Raw genomic sequence first — 21,423 nt, 5'->3', positions numbered from 1 at the left:
TGCGGGGAGCGGCGGGACCGAAGGCAGCCTCAGCGCTACCGACGGCCGTCCCAGGGGCGCTGCGGCGGAAGGCGCCCGGCACTGTCCCTGGGCAGGGGCCGCCCACCGGGACGGCGCCGCCCCCCCTCGGCGCGCTCCCCCCCTGCGCCGGGGGCTGCACCGCACGGCCGCGCGCAGGCGCGTGGCAGTGCCGCCACCGCGGCGCGTGCGCACTGGAGCCGAGGCCCGGCGGGCGCGCGCGCTCGGTCGCTCGGCGGCTGCCGCGGGGCTCCGGCACCGGCGGAAGGCGGCGCTGCTGCCGCCGCCGCTGCGCGGAGCCCGCCCGGCCTCGACACAAAGACGAGGGCGGCCGTGGCGGCCACGGCTTCCGCCCGCAGCCTATCGCCCCCGCGGCACCGCATGGCGCCAGTGTTGCGGCCGCGCCTGGCGCCGCCCCCGCGGAGCTAAGCCAGGGCGAACCGCGGCGCCCCCCCCCCCCCCCCCGCCCCTCTCCCGCCCGGCCCGGCCGACCCCATCCGTGCACGCCGCCTGCGGGAGGAGCGGAGCGGGGCCCTGCACGGCCCCGCCATGCTGCCCCCGGGCCGCCGCGCTCTCTGCCGCCCACAGCGCCGCCGCCGTCGCCGCCCGGCGGGACTCCTGCCCGCGCTCCTCTTCCTGACGGCGCTGGGGGGTGGCGGAGCCGCGCTGCCCCCGGGCTGTAAGTACGACGGTCGCCCCAAAAGCGCCAGCAAAGCGGTGGCCGGCGGCCCGGTGGAGGTGAAGGTAGTTTGCAGCAACCTGGAACTCGCTCAGGTCCTGCCTCCCGAGGTGCTGCCTAACCGGACGGTCACCCTGTGAGTACCGTCCCCGGGTGGGGGGTGGGCGGCCTTGGTGCGACGTGGACGGGGTGGGGGGAGGCTGTGCGGGCTGAGGTAGAACAGGGTCAGACGCGGGGGGGGGGGGGGGGGAAGGTTGACCCTCTGTGCTGCTGAGGAAAGCCCCAGGAGCGGATTTTTTATTGGCTGTACTGTTAATGTTGTCCCTTAGTTTCCTGGGATGGTGATTTTAGGAGTGGGGGAGAGCGTCCCGTTACACACTGTCGGGGCGGCTCCGCCACGCGCAGTCCCCCCGCGCCACCGCCCGCCCCGCGGAGCAGCATCCCCCCCCCCCCCCCCCCCCCCCCCCCGCCTTGCGCCTTCTCTCTTGGGCTGCTCTCCATCAAAGGGTTCAGGCTGGTCAGAAAGCTAAGGTCTTTATTAAAAGTAATTCCACATTTTTTCTTTTTTTTGAACTTCCCTGAATTTATTTTTTTTTGTCTCAGAAGAAACTCGGCTTCGGAGTACCGTGCGTTGAGGTAGTTCTAACAACCGAGCACTAATTGAGAGCATGAGCAGTAGGCTGGGTGGGCCAGAAGTTTTATGGTAGCAAACAGCAACTTGTTTATTGTAGCTTGCAGTAAAACCAGCCAAAAGGATTTGTTTTTTCTTTGGAAAAAAGGTCAGTTTACTTCCATATAGCAGTAGGTGTGCTCTTTTTATGTGGAGGCCATCCTAGCTCATCCATTTGAATAACAAGTTTCAAACAGGATATGCAGCTTATTCCAAAGTAATAAACATGTCGCTATTTACTTAGACATGAGTGTGCACATCTTTGCGAGACATTATCTGCTCACAGAGAAGTTCATAGATTCACAGAGTGATTTGAGTTGGAAGGGAGCTTTAAATGTCATCTAGTCCACCCTCCCTGACATGGACGAGGACACCAGCAGCACTGTATTTCACTGGTGGATGGTCCTAAAAGTGGAACCCTTGTCCCTTCCTTAGAGTGCCTGTGGTACTGTAGGAAGACTCAAGCGCAACCAAGTAGTATGCAAGAAAAACAATGAAAAGAAACTTAATTATGGGGTCTAGCTGAAGATACTTACCTACTTAACTAGAAATCACAGGTTTGAAAGGTCTACCAATACGAGTTTAACAAGCAGAGAATGTATATAGTTATGTCATGAGAGTAACACTGACTCCTTGCTTTTGTGAACTTCGACAGCACTGAACTGCCAAGGAAGGGCTTCCTTCAGGAGGTCGTAGTGAGGTGTGCACTTGGTCAGCAACATATGCATGGATCCAGACCTATGAGAAAAGTGAAAGCCAAAACCAGGGAGGTGGTTAAGGCTGAAGTAGTTCTCACTTGGCAATCTGCAAGGGTTCAGAGAATATTTGTAACTTACCTGTGAGAAGTGACAAGCAGTATTCATATGTGAAGTTTCTGAAGTAGAAAAAGCAAAAAGTAGGTGGTGATGGCTGTTTGATCAGCAAATCATTTTAGTCTTTGTTAGCCTCAAATGCTTTGCAGCTGATTAAGTTAAGAATGTAGTATTCATTAAAATTTTGATAAAAGTAAATGTTAGTATGGCTGATATGCTGAAGTTGACTGGAGGAGTCTTTTGGTTCAGAAAACTTGGAGTCATAGCTCTGATTGCTATGAAAGACAAGCAGATCTCAAACACAGCGGCCTTACTGTGAATGGACCTTTGTTCATAATTGCAGTGACAGAAGAAATTGGAAGAATGGTTCATCTTTCATCTTGATTTTTATACTCCTTCATTATCTAGAGTGTATCTAGAGCATATCTACATACACTAATTAATTGTTTTCAGTTTTACTGGCCTTTGACGTTCATAACTTCCAAAACATTTGTTTTTCCCTTTTAAAATTTTTAATAGCAAGAAACAATTGTTATAATATGTAAATGTTTTTCATTGTTCTTTGTACTAAGTATCATAACTGTGTTGATGCAATAAATATGAACACACACTTTGAAATTTTACTGAAATATAAGGCAAAGATTATTAAACCAATGCTTCTGTTTTTCTCTAAGAGAGTGGACACAATAATTGTTGTGGTTCAGGATCTTTCAAGTTTGTTGACTCTCGAGGCATGATTTTCCATATTTAGGAGAGAGGGTTTTTTTTTACTGAATCCCTATTAAACCGGTTAGAAAGTTTTGGTGATTTATAGGGTGTGTTGCCAAGTGCCATTTCACTAACATGTTGATTATTAGTGGCTGGGTTAATCGTTATCTAATCTTTTACCAAGAATTACTTTTTTTTTTTTCCCCAAGCTGATACTTAGAATTGCAGTACTTGGTGGATAGTGGAAGGTTGTCTGATTAGAGTCAAACTGCCCTGAGTTATCTTGAATCTTGATTCTTGTAGGATTCTTCTATTAAGATAAATACTAGTTCTGTTATATCTTTTTGGATTAGTGGATCACTGCGGAGATAAGTAGCTGAAAATAGATCGCTGCTGTGTAGATCAGCTGCATTTCAATTCAGTTAATTTCCTTTTATGTTGATTCTTATTTTAAACAAACCAATTTTAAATACAAGGACCTATATAGTTTTATATAACTTTTTGCTTTTTGAGTGAGCTAGGAATGACGCAAATGAAGTGGTTATATTAATTTTAGAAACCCTGATTCTATCCTTATCACTGATCAAACTCTTAGACTTTCAGTAAATCAGCTGCTGTGCATTTAGCATTTACAATTATCCCCCCCCCCCCCAATATCCTTGAGGACAAAAGTCTCTAAAAAGTGAGGAAATAAGAGAAGTAGTGAAACCTAGGATAAATGAAGAGCATCTGAGGATTCTCGCCAGGTTCTTCTATTCTTGCAAACCATTGTAGTTAGTGGTTAACAATGATACAGATAAGTTGGGCAAGGTCACTTAATTTACAAAATGCCTTGGCCTTTGTTTGCCACAAAACACGTTATTGTCCTAGCAATTTAGGTCAGTATTACGTAAAATCTTTAGTTACAATTCAGAAAAAATATCCTAACGATTTAAATTGCTAAGAGACAAAGTAAGTTTGTTTCATGATTGAGGAAGGAAAGCAAACACTGGAAGAAGAGTATTAGAGAGATGTCTGTGGGAGAATAAGTATTAGGAATTCTGGCAGTACTGTAAATTGAGATTCCTGCAGAATCCAGGTAGAATTAACTAGTGCTTTACTGAGCAACTAGGTCAAATTCCAAGGTGAATTCAAGTTTATTTATAGTAAAGGAAGGGACTTTTTCATAGTCTCATATAATAAAACTGATTGGGATGCAAATGAAGGGTGTATCTACGTGAACGCCATAGTTGGCTTTGACCTTTGTAGTTTAACCAGCCAGATGAGATGCTTTTGCTGTGAAGATAACATAACTGGCTGAATGTAACTCTGGGCTTTGTCTGACTTGCTCTGTGTTTCAGTAGATACGGAAGCTGTTGCTGTGATTCACATTTAAGTAAGGAAAAGTACTGTATTCTTGTAATAGAAGTCCAAGATATCAATTGCTGTTGTGTTTCTTGATGCAAGCTCAAATGATGATGTCATAACTTGTTGGATATTAGCCATTAGTTTATTCTCTGAAAGAGAATGTGTGATCCCACTGAAGACAAGCCCCTGAAGTTGTAATCCTTGTAATGTACGAGAATTTTAGTTACCTGTTACAAATAGGTTAACTACACATTTTATAGGAATAGGAATCTAAATAGAGGAAAAGCATATATATTTAGTAAAGAATTGTGTTTCTGAATTGAGAGCCTTAATGGTCTGTAAAACCAACTTTGCTTACCCACATATCCTGATAGAAACATGTGAGTATCAGTGTTTGCATTTACAAGCCAGAGCATCAGCCTGGATTTATGTTCAGAACTGTTCAACAATGTGCTTAACTGGATTGCTGTTGAGATCAGCATCTTAAAATGTCAGTTTTTGTCCACCTCCTAATCATGTCAAACTATATCCATTAAGCAGCTGAAAGGCAAACTTACTTGGCCTTCCAGATAGCACACAGCCTTCCTGTTTGTAACAAAAATTCCTAAATTCTAAAAGTTGCAAAGCAAAAGGTCACTCACATTGCAAGGACTCACTTGTATCACAATGTGTGATTACATTGTAATTACATGAATTACATGAGTAATTTTTTCTTCTTACAGAAAAAGGACCCGCCAAGTTTTAAAAAGAAAGCAAATAGAAATTGTGTGGTGGCTTACATTTATGATTTTTTTTTTTTTTTTTTTTTGAGGCATGATCTGATGCTTTACTAAACTTTTCACTGTCTTCGTTTTACTTAGTTGGGCCTTTCTTTATTATGTGTATTATGTGTATGGAAAAAGGTGTCTTTTATCAAAATATTGACAAACAGGAAGTATAGGCGTGTCTTCTGTGGAAATTTAAAGTACATTTCCATTATTACCTTGAAGGGATTCTTGACAGCTTGTATTTTCCGTTAGGCTTGTGTTCTAGTAGACCTATTCAGTATACATCTATCAGATTTTGTGTCTGTGTTTTACCTTGAGAAGATAGAAATCCACACTGGAAATTGGGTTAATGCTTTGCTGTATGCCCTATTCTCACACTGATTAATTATTGTGGGGTTGTTATTATGGGATATTGAATACATACAGTATTCTGGTATGATTGTGTATGTGTCTGTGTATATTTGAGTACTACAAGAAAATTCTGAGGTCACAATTTGAACCACACTTATTTCAAAATTGCAATATTTTCTTCTACCTAAATAACTGTTCAGCTTCGGAAGACATCGTGTTATGTTGTTAATACATATCCACTGGGATACCCAGTCAAGTTTCAACAGTGTTCTCTTGCTTCTTTTAGTGTTGTAAGAATGGTTTTAACATACAGGGTAAGTTGTAATTGGAAATAGTCTTCATGCAATAATGATTGTATCAAGGCATACTGACTTTATTTTTAAAGATTTTTCTTCTATAGAGCATTTTAAAATTGTTTTAGGTGCCTTTCACAGTAAGATTATTGTACTTTTCATTAAATACATGAAGTAATTAGAAATATGTCTTCTGTACCATAGATACAACCGTAGGCAGTTGTTACAAGCCTGGCGCTCAGATACTGAATGAGAGCTATGTATTGATTACTACTGAGTTGAAAATAAGACAGGACGACAGACATAAGTTCGGCAAAATTCTGGAGAGCAAACTTAATTTTTTTTTAATAAGGACAATTTAATTTAATTCTCCAAGCCACAATATTAATGTAGAATTATGCAATACATTTATTCCCCTGAATATATCCATATAAGCAATGCCCTTTGTGTGTCCATTAGCCCTTTAGTCAGTATGAAGTGTTCAATGTGTTGCACTGTATCTAGCCTCAGGAAGAGAAGTTTTCATCTTCAGGACTAATACTTTTTTATTGTTGTCTTTTATTGATTCATTGGTATTCCTGGTTTTGTTTCATTTTGGCAAAGTTAATGCCAAGAGTTGAAGAAATAGAACTGGAATTTATGCTGCAGTGATGAAGAATGAATAACTACTTGTGTCTCATTTCTTTTTGCTTGCAGTTTGTTCCTGTTTCAGAGGTTATTTTTGTAATTTAAACCACGTATGGAGCTGCAAGATTAGATTTTTCAGAATTTAATGGTTTCCATATGTACTTTGGATGGGCCAGATATGTTGCAGGTTCATGGATTTGTCATTACTTCCTTATTTAGTCTGTATCTTTACCATAGTAGTCTTTATAGGTTTTAAATCTATACAGTTTAAATGCATTCTTTGTACCAGTAAATCCATGAAGACTAAAAACAGTTGAGCATTTCATTAGCAATAATAGTTTTAAATTTAAGAACTTCAGATAACTAAAGTATGTTTTTGTCAGTTTTGCTTTCTGCAGTGAGATAAATAATTTTAAATATTAATTTTTAAAATATTAAATCTATTAAATATCTTTAGTCTTTAGCAGAGTAAATGGGGAAATATTTTTTTTCACCTTGGGATTTCACTGTTTGGCTGTCTAGCAGTGAAAACTGCCATGTCTTGTTGCTTTTAGAGTGCTACAGTGGGACAGCTCATATCCATTAATTACTGTTTATGTGCATTACTGTGTTGTGACTCATGCTTTGGTAATGTCCTCTTTGGACACGGGACGTGTCTGGTGGTGCAGTACAGAACTGTCCTCTGAGATGCCTTGGAGTGAAGGGGATGCCAGTGCACTCTGGTGCAGAGCTGCTAGGTCCCAGAGTATTGTATTGCTTTGGTGGTGTGTGTGAGCTAAGCTAGTCAGGCAGTTTTGGCCGGGCTGCAGACTAGTTGCTTTGGAGCAGGAATTTGACCTTTTTGGTAAGGCAGACCAGCTAAGAGCTTTTTTTTTTTTTTTTGGGGGGGGGGGGGGGAACAGACCCCAAACCCACAAACATAATAAATGCAGATTGAGTAAAGAAATTTCAGAAATACGCAGCTTCATTCCACAATTCTGTCTGCACTGGATAGTGTGTTCTAGGATTAATCCAGGCAAGGATCCAGTATTCAGGTCTAGGTGGCGGTGGGCTGTGTTGTCTTCACATGCTTTGTCTAAGAGTACAATCTGTGCCCTCTGCTAGATCAGTTCAATCTAGGGAAAAAAAGATCCTTTGAGGTACAGGGAGGGAGATTAGGATCTTGATAGGAAGTGAAGAAAGGCAGGAAGATTGGATTAAAAAGCAGAAACTACTGCTGGGTCAGGGAGGAGTTGAGATGGGAGTGTGGATTCCTTTGAATGCATGTGTTGGTTATGGAGATGGGAAGTCAGAAGGACTTCAGAGGAAGTGAATGCAGAGCTGATAAGGTTCTGAAGGGTGTGTGTAACTGGTTTAGCGGGGGATGGGTGAGAATTCTTGGAAATTGATCAGCTACCCACAAAATCAGTAAAGGCAGGATTAGTGACTGGATGTCAGTAGGGGAAGATGGACCATAGAAGGAAGTGGTAGTGGTATTACACTGTCTGAGAAGATTCTTCTGGTATTGTCCATATGATGCGCTATTTCCATCGGAGGAGATGAGCATAAATGTTTATGTCTGTCAGATGCAAGAACTTGTTATTAGTTAGCCCATGTTGTTACAGAATAGGTTTTACCTTGAAACTTAGTATCAGGCAGAGTTTGCAAGTTATACTCAGATTTCTAAAAGCATCCGCTAAGACATCCCAAACAACTGATTCTAATACCTCAAACTGTTGTTTTCCTGTTAATACCAGAGGCTATTGTCCTGATTGAAACCAATCTTCAAAACTGTGTGGCTGTGGACTCGTTAAAGTTCCTGTCAGTGGCAGTGAGCTGACCTTGCACCTCTGTACTGGAGAAGGGAGGTCCCCTTTCACCCTCTCTTTCTGCTTCAGACACTGGGATGATCGGGAACAAGGACAAGCAAGAGGAGATCTCCCACTCTGAGTGTGGAAAGTTATATCCACATCCAACTGCCTGCAAAACTGTAGCCTGAACTAGAGCTGGTGTGTTCATACCTTCACTTCCCAGTATCTTGCTGTGTGGGTGGTTTCTTGGTTTTGTTGGCTAGGGTTTTTTATTTCCCTCCCTTGCTGATGTACTGGCATTTGTTGGCTCCATGCCTAGTCAGTTCAGGGAGCTAAATTACCAAAAAATTGTTGACTTCTGTAGGATTAGGATACAATTTTTGTGAAAAACGTGTCTTTGTGTGCCAGCAGTTGACAAGAAGTGCTTGTGAACGTGTCTGGACAAAGCACTTTCTAGAGAGCATCTATACCTGATAGGAAATGCAAATACGTGTGTGGCTGGATGAGACAGCATATGCTATAATTAATACTACTGTCACATGACACATAGAATGTATTGGCCATAACAGCTTAAGTTAGGAGAGTCTGTCTAGGCATCTGTGTGTTTGCAGTATTTCCTGTGAAGTGAGTTACTCACATGTATGTATGAAGGTTGGAGGGATAGGGAAAACTTGACCTAAACTGCAAGTCAGTAAGAATCCTAAGAAGTGTACATGTGGTGGGTAAGAAGTGGAAAACTCAGGAGGCAGCGGAGGGGAATAAGACAGGAGGGTTACTACAGAAAGAAGTTGACCATCATCTCTTAAACTAATTCAAATGCTACAGATGTGGCGGTGAGAGAGAACTTGGAGCAAGCTTCCCAGAATGTAATGGTCACAAGGGTTAGGTTACCAGTTTTGGTTAGCTGTAGAAACAGCAACTCAGAGTTAGTGTTGGAAGAAACTGCATGTTGCTGTGTCCTCTTAATTTTCTCTCAGGTAGGCTTTCCAAACCTGGATAAGTACGAAAGAGAGGTTTGGTAAGGTCATAATTTCACAAGAATTTCTTCTGATAGTAGTGTCATTTTCAGCAACATTGCTACTCGTTCTTGGATTTTGTTTTGCACCTCAGTTCTGTACTTCTTCTGAGATTATTTTTACCTGGTACTTTTACATAGAAATTTCACTGAGGTACTCCAGTGATTGGCACTGTATTTCACTAGAAAGAAAGAATTTCTGTCCTTAAAGAATGGTTTGTCCTTAAAGGCAACAAATAAAGCATGTAACCACATACTGAATATCAAGAAAAAAAATCTTTAATAACTGTTCTTGAAGTGAGCGTCATTGCTTGAATGATGAAGGGATTGTGTCTGTGTGGGGAAAAAAAGGTCCATATAAAGTTAGCAGATTCCCAGTTTAAAATGGAGCAATATAAATAGACACAGTTTTAATTCTGTGGTTACACTGAGTGTTTTAGTTCACAATCTTAATATTGTTTAATATGCATAATAATGAAATAGTACAGGAAATCTTTTATGTGTTGCAAACTTCTATTTTGCAAATATTTTGTTGATAAGCTCCCTCAATTAAATTGTTCTTGTTAAATGGAAAATACTGTCTCCTTTTGCAGGGGCTTTGAAAATTCAAAATTCTTTATATATTGCTCGTGGAAGGTTTTCATATTAGGCTTACGTTTAAGCAAGTACTGTTTATGTTCTGCTCAGTCTATTACTTTCCCTTTGACACCAGTAACTCACTAGAAAGCAAAATACTGCTGAAAAATACTGGGTTTATATCCTTGTTAAATCACAACTTCTAGAAGATAGACTTCGAAAAATGTATTTCTTTTTGCAAGTTCATGGCTTTCAACAGAAAGCATTTTTCTTGGTTGTACAGATGGTTATTTTAGTCCAGTTTTTGCTGGTGGCCACTTTCCCAGTCCTTAGAGTATACAGCCATCATCATGAAGTGATCTGATTTATTTTCTGTTTCCTGTCTCTTTATTTGAGTCTCTTAAAAAATGTTCTGGAAGCTACTTCAGCATTCAGCTGAAAGTTACACTGTCTCCCAGTCTTTGTACAGGTTTCCTGGAGGCCATTTTGACTATTTTGTAGTAGTGTTAGTGGATGTGTGTATGTTTTCATAGTATTCTACAAAATGGTTAATTTGTGAACTTTAGAGATGCATTCTAAATTCTTGTCTGGTTGACTGCTCTCTGTGATGGCTGTTTTATAACTGACAAACCAAAATTGTTTCACAGAACAGAACTTTCTTCACTGAGTGCTTATCACCTTATTCTAATGGTAAAAACAAATGAAGTCTTTTATATTTTCTTCTCCTGTATCAAAAAGAAAATAATTGACATCACCTTTAGTATCTGTTGCTGAAATTCTGTACTACAAAGGACAGACTTTGGGTTTGACTGCATAGTTATGTTTTGCATGCTAGCAAATGGGCATCTATTGCTAAAGGTCTCGGCAGTAAGTTAGAGCCAGAGTTGAGTTTCTTTACAGAGTTTTGCAAAATTCTTCTGCCACTTTATGAAGCAAAATAGAAACAGGGCTTTGAGATCCAAGCTATATTCAACAAGGGAATATTTCACCAGTGTTCTTGGAATGGGTGAAAAGCTGGGGTGGGTTTTGTATTTTTGGGGGAGTGTTGGTTTTTGTTGTTCTGGTTGTGTTTTTTTTTTCTTGAGGTGTGTTGTTTTTAGATTACCTCTTTGTCTCTACAGTCATTCTGCTCAGTCAACGGAGAGGGAAGTGTTTTGCTTTAAGGTGACTTGAGACATTGTCCATAATACTTTCTAGAACCCACTTTTCTGCTGCCTTTTCTTCCAAGTCTTTTGTGTTAATTCCCGTGGCTGTGAGTGTGTTTGCATGCAGGAGTTCCACATCTTATTTTCTGTTATGTAAGGGCTGGACAAGCAAAATGCTTTTGTTCCAACCAGGTATTGTTGATCACTTAAGAGAAGAAAAAAAGCCCACCATAAAAAAAACCTCATCTGGAACTTGTAACACAGGCTTGTTACAGTGACACTGGCTTATGGAAATCCCTTCATGAAATCTCCAGGTACATTTTTTAAAGGAGAGTTGAGCAAGATGGGGATGAGTGGAGATCTGTAGCTCTCTACCATTTTCCCTTTAAACTTCTTAATGATGGAAGAGTTTGCATATTTTCAGAATTGCTTGCCTCTTAGGAAGAATTATGGTCTTAAACTAGTAAATTAGAATTATTATTGATCACAAATAATTTTCTGTGTCTAAGTGGTACATAATAGTCCTTCATTTCACTGTACATTAATGCACAGAAATTGTGAAAGTGACTATAAAACATCTACTGAGGTGAATGCTTTATTGTGTTTTGTCGTTTTATGCCATATCCCTTAACACTTCAAGTAATGTATAGACTAAATATATTAATAGTAAGTTTTAAACTGCATTTTTTTTAAAGATTACACTTACAACATTTTTAAGTGTGATGAAATGTCTTAGGTTATATGGAGTGTTGTAAAATCTATCATTTATTGTACTAAACCTTTATGGTTGAGTAACTAACAACCTCTGCAGAGAAAATACTAAATCAGGCTGACTATAATTTGTACATCACACTCCAGAGAGAAATTTACCTAGTGCACAGATATTCAAAGACTTCTACTTTAGGCCTATTATTTTACAGGCAATGTCAGAAAACTTTTTTTTTTTTTCAGAACTGTAATTTTATTTAGCTTAGATTTAGTTCAAGTCAATTATAGCTACTTTTGAAGTGGTTTCTGCTCCATATTGAATAGCTCCTTTTTCTGGAAAAAGTACAGGTAAAAATCAATAAATCTTTAAGATTAAGCCTTTTATAACTAAAATACAAATTATTTCTGTGCTACCAGAGGTTGTAGTTTGCTTGCTTGCTTATGTTGACTTGGATGTTTTCTGAACGTCATGTTTTTCTTCTTACTTTATCCATAAGTCTGAAATTGGTCTGTCTTTTTTCTTGCTGCTGCTGTTATGCCTTATGTTCAGTTTGCATTAACTGTTAATGAGGTTTTTTATAAACTCCTTCATTCATTTCTTTATTTTTCTTCCCACATATGTTTCTGAAACCAGGAAGGATGTTGAAATAAAGGTGTGCTTCACTCTGAATAGATTTGGTTTGCAGAATGAAACCTGTACCTATCATTTCTACAAATGTTTACTATTTAGCTTGAAACCTTTTCCTCTTTGGGTAGAAGTAAAAGTAGTTTCAAAGACTTCTGGATGTGTGATTTTAATGCTTCGGTTGAATTTTACTAGTTTTATAGGCATTCCAAGTTGTAGATGAGGATCATACTTGTCAATCTTGCAGTCTTGCAAATGTGTATTCTCACTTTCTGTTACATGTTGAGCCTTCCTTGATGCAAGTAGTCCTTGAAATAAATGTAGGTTTCTGAAGAGTATCTGAGATTCTTTGATTTGTACATCTGTTTTTAAAAAAATACTGTTTCATTTTTTCAGTCATCTAGTTTATCACAGCTACAACTGGGGCAATTTTCCTTCATTCATTCCTATAAGTTAGCTTAACGTATTTGACTCTAGTCCTGTGTTTCACAAGAGCAGATTTTCTTAGCTGACATTCTAGTAGACATTACAGGCTTTATAGACACATACAACAGCAAATTATCAGTATACCTTTAAGTATTTTTTTCTCATCCTTTCCACGTGGGATTAGCTGAACGTGTAGCATGCGATGTTGATGACACATTTGCACTTGGCATATAACTCTCTTGGAAATGCTTTGGGTAAATGTGTAGTTTAATGTTAGCTGATTGTGGAGCAGTGGGCACCAGGGATGACTTGAGATGAACTGCAGAAATATATGATATGACTGTGAGGGAAGAAGGAGGAGTTGGATCTCCTCCTTTTAGCATCAGAACTTTTACCTTTGAATGATTAAACTTTAATTTAAAGAATTTTCAAGCTTTCCGTCCATTAGACTGGAAATGGAAAGATTTTCAAATAGTTTGTTCAGCTGTCTTGATTGTGTGTATGTGAGATTGAGAGAGAGAGATTGACTTGGTGCCAGAGCTTTGAGACAAAAAAAAAATTTCCTCTCCTGTGTTTGTCTAAACCACAGAGGCTTGAGGCAATCTCCAGAATCCTGGAGAAGAAAACTACTTCATATAATTCATAGTTGTGTCAAAATGATGCTGTTTTCATAGATTGGTATTTCTGCATTTTAGTTTCATTCATGATGTGTTTTGAAGTACTAATCCTTGTCATTAGATAATAAATTTCATGCATCAGAGGAAAGAGGGCTCTGTGTGTATGTGTGTTTGGTTTATGGCTATTGTAAAGGATATCTGAAAGATGTAATAGACTGGAAAGAAATCTCCTAGTGGCAGTTGTAAGCACGGAAGTAGTTTTCCAGCCTGAAGATGTAATTGGTATAAGTGAAGTAGTGCACAGACATGTTGGATCTGCAGGATGCATTTGATAGAGGACCTGTCTGAGATTGAAATGACTGTAGCAGAAGTTGTGGAACAAACTGACAGAGTGTAAATTTCCAGGACAAAACGGTGTGCACTGGAGAGCTTTTAGAAGAACTCAGGAATGAAAAAGTCAAATGATAAACGTCTGAAGTCTTGCTTAGAATGAACATTTTTGAGGACTGGAGGGATGGCAAATGTTGATTTTATTATTTTTTTTTATAAGTGCATTGGAGTTTAGGGGAACTGTGTGGTTCCAAATCTAATGTTTGTGTTGAACAAATCAGTGGCATTTATAATAAATTTATTGGATGCCTGGATAAAGAGAGAGGTGTACTCTGGAACACTTGCATTTCCTATAATGGGAAGCTCTTCCCCACAAACCTTTGGAGTTTTTCATAATTAGCAAAATATTTACAAAGGTAATCCAGTTGGTATAATGAGGCATGGATGCTTTTCCAAAAGGTGTATCTCAGTCTCTTGCCAAAGGCATTTGATGAAAATTGTATGTCAGTATAAAATGGAAAACAATTGTATGAGCGGCTGACTTGCTGAAGGATAAGAAGTGTGTGTGGAAGTAAATGGTTAGTTAGCCCTCTCAGTGGAGTCTGAGACCTGTAATGCACAGTGTATTTCATAACGGCCTGTAAAAGAGTGTGAGTAGGGGCTTGACAGAGTTTGAGTTGCTTGATGTAATAAGGATGAGAGTGAAGTGAAGAATTTTGGAAGAAGTTTATGAAACTAATAACTGGGCAATAAAATGACATAAACAGCACATTGTAGAAAAATGAAAATAGTATTGGATGACAACAATTCTGTCTTCATATATAAGATGATGGGCACCAAGCTGACCAGAAGTCTTCAGGTTTTTGTACAAGTAGTAAAGGTAGATCAGATGTTAGGAGTTGCTAGGAAAATGGTAACAGAGAACATCACTTTATCACACTATGCAGATTTTTAACTTGTCAGTGTGTTGAGTACTAGCAGTTCTGGTGGTCTTATCTTGGATTTTTTTGAGTATAATAAAGTTGGAAAGAGCTCAGGTTAAGGTGGCACAAAATGACATCTGTTTGAAGAGTAAGCAAAATATGAGTCTTCCATTTGGCACAAGACCATCTAGATTTCTACATAATTACATGTTTTAAAGAGAAGGTGGGTAGGGATTGATTACCGTTTGTTTCAGTATAAGAAGTGGGGAGCATCAAATGCAACTACCAGGAGCTGTGCTCAGAATGAATGTGATGAGGGATTCTTTGTGGAACAGAGCTTTGTACTGTGAAACCTTTCATAAGGAGTGTTACGGATGCCAAAATATTACGTGTTTCGAAAGGAAAATAGGCATTTTTTGCGACAGCTGTAGAGAAATCAGGTCCTTCTCAGTAAGGAAGCATTTAGCTGTACAAGGGATTTCCAAATTTGAGGATAACTTGTATCTGCAGATGGCTGTGATTAGAGAATAGGGTACTTGGCTAGATGGTCCTGATCCAGTTACTCATGTGGAAGAGGGAATTTGTGGTTGTGTGGTCCTTTAAGAAAGAATAGATAGAAATAAAGGTGTGCTTGATGAGCTTATTTGCAGATGTCTTAAAAAGGTTGCATTGAGGAGAAAGATGAATGTGAAGGATGGCTGGGAAAGCTGGCACAATGTGGGTGAAGGAGAGTGTGCAAGTGCCTGAGGGTGACAGTGGAGTAAATGGAACAGGCGATACACTGCGTGGTTTTGAAAACCAGAATGGGTATGGAAGAACAGAACGTTGAATGTGTAGATTGGTTGTTTCATACTTCATTATCTAGTATGCCAGTTCTCGTGCTTTATAATGATAATCTTATATGGGTGTACTTTCTTTCATATTTTAATTACATAAGCTTGCCTGGTGCTTAGGGCATATAACATAGAAAATCCTCTTTTTTGCCTTCATAATATTTAAGCAGTGGTGTTATATACACGTCAGACAATGAATGAGGCATTATAGTTTGATACAAATGCTGTTAAACAAAAAGGTTTACACCAGGAGTGTAAGCTGCAGCAAATAATTTTGTTACCAAACCTACAATATTTTTCTCTAATTTTGTTTACAGGATTCTGAGCAACAATAAAATAACAGAGTTGAAGAATGGTTCCTTCTCTGGATTACACCTTCTGGAAAGATTGTAAGCACTTAAAAAGCTATTTTCATTTTAAAAAATTAAGTTATATACTATTTATGTTTCATTACTAATTCTGAGACTGAAATGTCTTATTTAAAAGACGTATTCTTAATTTATTTTTATGTTGTTGGGGTTTTTTGTCATTCAAGGTGACAGCACAAAGGGATAATCTCACCTTTGGGTGAGGTTAGGGCAGTTTCAATGGGAAGGTCACTGGAACGCTCTAATGAATGGATTTGCTTTGTTGTTGTTGTTCTCATAATATAAAAGTTTGTTGTAAAGAAAATTTTTTCTTTAATTTCTTTTTTTATGAAGTGTTAAACCCTTTATCAAAAATTCTATATTTGTAGGGCAGGTGGATAGATATATTAGAGCCTCTAAAAGAGGCTAGATTCATGGCAAGTTTGTAGACATTTTAACAGTTCTGCTGCTTAGTTTACAACTGCAGTATATACTGAATGTATGGGGGGAAGAATGGGAGTTTGGTGGGAGTAACTTCTTTTACTTCCTGTTTTCACTTTCTCTTTCAGATGATATATTATCTATGGGATAAGAAGCAGCATTGTAGCTTCTGTTACAGTCGGCTTTTTTCCAGCTGGTAGAAGGTCAGGATTGGCAGGTTGATCTACCTGGGAGCAAGCAGAAACTTTAGAGATAACGATTTTTCTAGGCCATTTGACTGGGAAGGTAGCCAGTTTAATAATCATCTTGCAACATCTAGGAAGAGTTCCAAACAACTTCTGGCTTCAGGGGATTAAAAGTATTTTATTCTTCCTCTAAAACTTGAAGGCTACAATCCCAGTCACCTGGCTAAATAAATTCAAACACTTCCACCATTCCATCCCCCTACATGCTAGAAGAAAGATTTGTCTTCTGCACTTGCAGATGAGCTTTATTTTAAAAATAAACCATTGTGCCAAAGAAGCAAGGTTGTCAGCAGTGATGGCATTCTAGATCTTTACATGTTATTTTGGCATCCTTGGTTAGTTAATAAAGGCATCTGCTGACAGTTGTTATTTGTTAACTCATTATAATTTTCAGACAGCAAATACTTGAAACTAATTAGTTTGAGATTTTAATTTATATTTGCTCTATGAATCCAAATCTTAATTTTCTTTAAAATCATAAGAACCCAGCTTTCTTCCATTTAACTCCTGTGATTTGTAAGGATTCTTTAGGTTATTTTAATGTCTTTCATGAAAAGAAAAAGAAAGGAAGACAAGAGAATTTAAATTGATCTGAGAAATTAGTGATCTGAGAATCTGGAGAAATTAAAGTGATCTGGAGAATTTAAAGTGATCTGAGAAAGCAGTATTTTAGATGATACGGTGATCTTACCTGAATGAAATAACGCACTTTATGTGCACTGGTGTAGGAGTTAATACATCAGTAAATAATTGTTAACGGCCAGGTGTCTTCATAAAGGAAGGGATAACTAGCATGATATGCTAGTCATTAATGAGCATCTCTTTTTGTGTGTGTGTGCAAGACATATTTAGAAACAATCTATTTAACCACAGCAAAAGTAAATTTTTCTGCCTTAAATGTTTTTGTGACCTTGGACAGAAGCTACTCTTGTAATTAAAATAATTTTTCAAACCTAAATAAATAGTCAGTAGAAAAAAATGGAAGGCCACAGTAACTTTTAAACACCACAAAATCACAGAATCATCTAGGTTGGAAAGGACCCTGGAGATCATCTAGTCCAACCGTTCGCCTAGCACAGTTCCCACCTACAGCATATCCTTAAGCTCTAAATCAACCCTACTCTTGAACACCTCCAGGGATGGGGACTCCACCACCTCCCTGGGCAGCCCATTCCAATGCCTGACAACCCCTTCTGTAAAGAAATGCTTCCTAATATCTAGTCTGAACTTTCCCTGGCACAACTTGAGGCCATTCCCTCTTGTCCTGTTGCTTTCTACTAGGCTGAAGAGACTCATCCCCAGCTCTCTGCAACCTCCTTTCAGGTAGCTGTAGAGGGCGATAAGGTCTCCCCTCAGCCTCCTCTTCTCCAGACTAAACACCCCCAGTTCCCTCAGCCGCTTCTCATAGGACATGTGTTTCAGACCCTGCACCAGCTTCGTTGCCCTTCTCTGGACACGCTCGAGTCATTCAATGTCCTTTTTGTAGTGAGGGGCCCAAAACTGAACACAGAAATCGAGGGGCGGCCTCACCAGTGCCGAGTCCAGGGGTAAGATTCCTTCCCTGTCCCTGCTGGCCACGCTATTGCTGACACAAGCCAGGATGCCATTGGCCTTCTTGGCCACCTGGGCACACTGCTGGCTCCTGTTCAGCCAGTTGTCAATCAACACCCCCAGGTCCCTCTCTGACTGGCAGCTCTCCAGCCACTCCTCCCCAAGCCTGTAGCCCTGCTGGGGGTTGTTGTGGCCCAAGGGCAGCCCCCGGCATTTGGCCTCATTGAAACTCCTCCAGTTGGCCTCAGCCCATGGCTCCAGCCTGTCCAGGTCTCTCTGCAGAGCCTCCCTGCCCTCGAGCAGATCAACACTCCCACCCAACTGGGTGTCATCTGCAAACTGACTGAGGGTGCACTCGATCCCCTGATCCCCTCGTCTAGATCATCAATAAAGATGTTAAACGGGAGTTGCCCCAAAACCAAGCCCCAGGGGACACCACTTGTGACCGGCCGCCAACTGGATTTAACTCTGTTTACCACAACTCTCTGGGCCCAGTCGTCCAGCCAGTTTTTTTACCCAGCGAAGTGTGCGATTGTCTAAACCTCGAGCAGTCATTTTTGCCAGGAGAATGCTGTGGGAAACGGTGTCAAAACCCTTGCTAAAGTTAAGGTAAATTGCATCCACAGCCTTTCCCACATCCACAGCCTTTCCCTCATCCAATAAGCAGGTCGCTCTGTCATAGAAGATCAGGTTTGTCAGGCAGGACCTGCCTTTCATAAACCCATGCTGACTGGGCCTAAGCATCTGGTTGTCCCTCACGTGTTGCATGGTGGTGTTTAGGATGAGCTGCTCCATCAGCTTCCCGAGCACTGAAGTCAAGCTGACAGGCCTGTAATTTCCCGGATCATCCTTCCGACCCTTCTTATAGATGGGCATCACACTGGCCAATTGCCAATCAGTTGGGACTTCCCAGGTCAGCCAGGACTGCTGGTAAATGATAGAAAGTGGCCTGGCGAGCACCCCAGCCAGCTCCTTCAGCACCCTCGGGTGTATCCCAGCCAGTCCTATAGACTTGTGTGTGTCTGTGATGCAGCAGGTCACTGACTGTCTCCTCCTGGATTACACCAACATTATCTTCAACAGTTTCAAATTATATTCCTTAATGTTCACTAAGGTAACTTTCATGCCTTTAAAATTACACTTTTTTGACAGTTTCTTGCTTTTTTCTTACTATTCATAGTCTTCCTTATTTCCTTATGAGTGTTTTCTTTTTTTGTAGATACTCTCTTTTCCTCACTTTTAATTTGAGGTGAAACAGATAAAAGAAAGAAATTCGGTCAGCATTTAAATAGTTATTTCGGACAGTAACTTTGTCACTTAACGTTACTGCTTACCAGGGGAGAGATTCTGTATTCATTTAATGCTTGTTTGTTCATTTCTTGTAATATTATACTACATAGCAAGTATTTTTGTCATTTCTCCTTAATGGTTTTTGGAACGATTTTAGATGTATAGATATATTTAACCAAAGCCGTAAAAAAACCCAACAATCCATAGTAATTAGTTGTATTTTAATAAATATTGTTGAATCCTAAAATATAGTTTCAGAGCTTCATCATTCATCTTGTTTTCTCCTGTTTAGTTCTTGGACATCTTAATGAAAATTTACATGTTTTTAAATAGTTTCTGTTATTTTTTCAGTTCTTCAGATAAACTTGGGCATATGGTGTCTGCAGCTGACAAATTGTTGCCTTTTAGGTTATTGTTTTGATCAAACATGTTTTCTCTTTGCTTTATCCCCATCTGACAATTTTTCACTGTTACTATTGAAGGGGAGAGGTTGTTTTACTTGTTGCTTGTATGCCCCCAAACTATGGGAAAGTACATTAAAAATGCTGACCCAAAGTATGAATTTCAAATCTGTTTGGTAATAACTTTGTGCATGTATGTTAATTTCTGAAAATACAGAATGTGGCAATGCATTATGTTGTAAACAGGGTGATAAGATTACAGAAATAGGAGTTTTGTTTTACTGGAGGGTGAAATGTTTGTTAATTATGGTAGAAAATGACTATGGTAGAAAATGACTATGCTGTGTCTACATCTCATCTTACAGGAAAAAAATTCATGCAAATAATAGCTGAATAACAGTAAACAGGTCAAAGATCTTTACCGCCATGAGTGATAATTAAAATGTCTGTACAAAAATTTTAAATATTTTAATCACCACTGACTTTGTTAATGCTGTTTTGCATATGGATGCAGTTTCCTGCAGTTTAAATGTTGAAGTAACTTCTTGCACAACTAATTTGTGGCAGATAGTTTTTCATCTAGTAGATACTTGACTTTATATATTGTTGTTCAAAGTCCAGCAACATAGAAGCAAACTGCTGTTTTCCATCTAGAAGGTAGCTGATGCTGCCTGTTGATTTTTGCAAGAATAAGGAAGATTACTTTGTGTATTTTTCATTGTACATGATGGAGAGAAGAGGAAGAGACAGACATAGAAATCAGTAAGATATTTAGATGGCAAAAGAAGGGTTTGGTATTTATTAAATTGTAAACAATGACAGGGGTTTACCAATGTGTTTTTAGGGTGTACTCATATACTTTTGAAAAGGGAAAATGTGCAGCGTGAAGGGAGTGTTATTTATGGAGAGTCTAATTTTTTTTTCTCTCCTGTTTTTACAGCATTAGGGAGAAATCCTATGTATGTATGTATAGGGTAGAATTTAAATCATACACAGTGAACATTGAGAAAACATAAAAATTGTTTAACCGGTCATAAGCATTTATTATTAGATATGCTTGCATATAACCTACACTCCATAGTAGGAGGAATAGACTGACTTTATGTAATGTTAAGCCTATTTTTATAATTTCTTTGTCCTCTTCCCCCATTTCTTTTTTGGAAAGGCATTTCATATAGTAAGAGTCCATGGTAGCTAATGTGTTTTGTGTTCAACTTTCAGGTTCTGTTCAGGAAGAAAAGATAGTTTATCCAGCGATGGTTGAGAGAGTTAAATAATGTATACATGTCAGTATGTGTGTGTGTGTGTATATATATATATGCTTTGTTTGTGCCTGCAGGATGCTTTAGTAATAATTAAGACAATATTCATTGTGCTGAGACAGAAAGCTGTAAATTAGAAGCAATATATATTCATACATAAGTATTTTTAAGTACTATATGTGCACTTTTAAGTCATAGACAACTGGCCACTGAAACATTTCATTATAAATTCTAATGAAGTGAAAGGGTTTTGTTTTTTTACATGGCAAACCATATTTACATTTAAGTATTCTTAAGATATTTTTCTTAAGGTAACATTAGGTACAGTTGTCAGGCTTTTAAAAATAGTTTTGCTTGTTGTTAAGTTACTATTTGCTTATTGAATCACAGATTTGAGAAAGGGCTGTTCCAATTGGACGTAAGAAAATTCTACATCATGAGAATGGTTAATCACTTAGTCGGGTGATGAGATGGTGAAATCTGCATTTATTGAGGTTTTCAGGACTTTACTGGACATAAAAACAGGCCAGTTGATCTGATTTAGTTGTGCTTTGAGACAATAGTTGGACTATGTGACCTCAACACATACCTTAAAACCTAAGTTTTTCTACGATCCTAATCTGTTT

The 21,423-nt window shown here is 39.4% G+C and overlaps 1 protein-coding gene across 2 annotated transcripts in view; it reads left to right on the top strand.

The window, feature by feature from the left end:
- Positions 1–293: 293 nt before the first annotated feature.
- The window catches only part of ADGRA3 (adhesion G protein-coupled receptor A3), a 61,113-nt gene continuing 39,983 nt past the window's right edge, over positions 294–21,423 (top strand). The window contains exons 1-2 of one of the 2 annotated variants that reach the window (XM_074904602.1): positions 294–833; positions 15,578–15,649. In XM_074904602.1, the coding sequence (XP_074760703.1) occupies positions 568–833; positions 15,578–15,649 (338 nt within the window). In that variant the 5' untranslated portion in view covers positions 294–567. Of the gene's footprint in view, positions 834–15,577; positions 15,650–16,182; positions 16,252–21,423 lie in introns of those variants that run through there. The other variant, XM_074904603.1, reaches the window with a different exon arrangement.

Source organism: Athene noctua, chromosome 4, assembly GCF_965140245.1.
Source record: "Athene noctua chromosome 4, bAthNoc1.hap1.1, whole genome shotgun sequence".
Lineage (NCBI taxonomy): Eukaryota > Metazoa > Chordata > Aves > Strigiformes > Strigidae > Athene > Athene noctua.
Note: the sequence above shows the minus strand (reverse complement) of the source record. Positions and strands in the feature narration are given on the sequence as shown.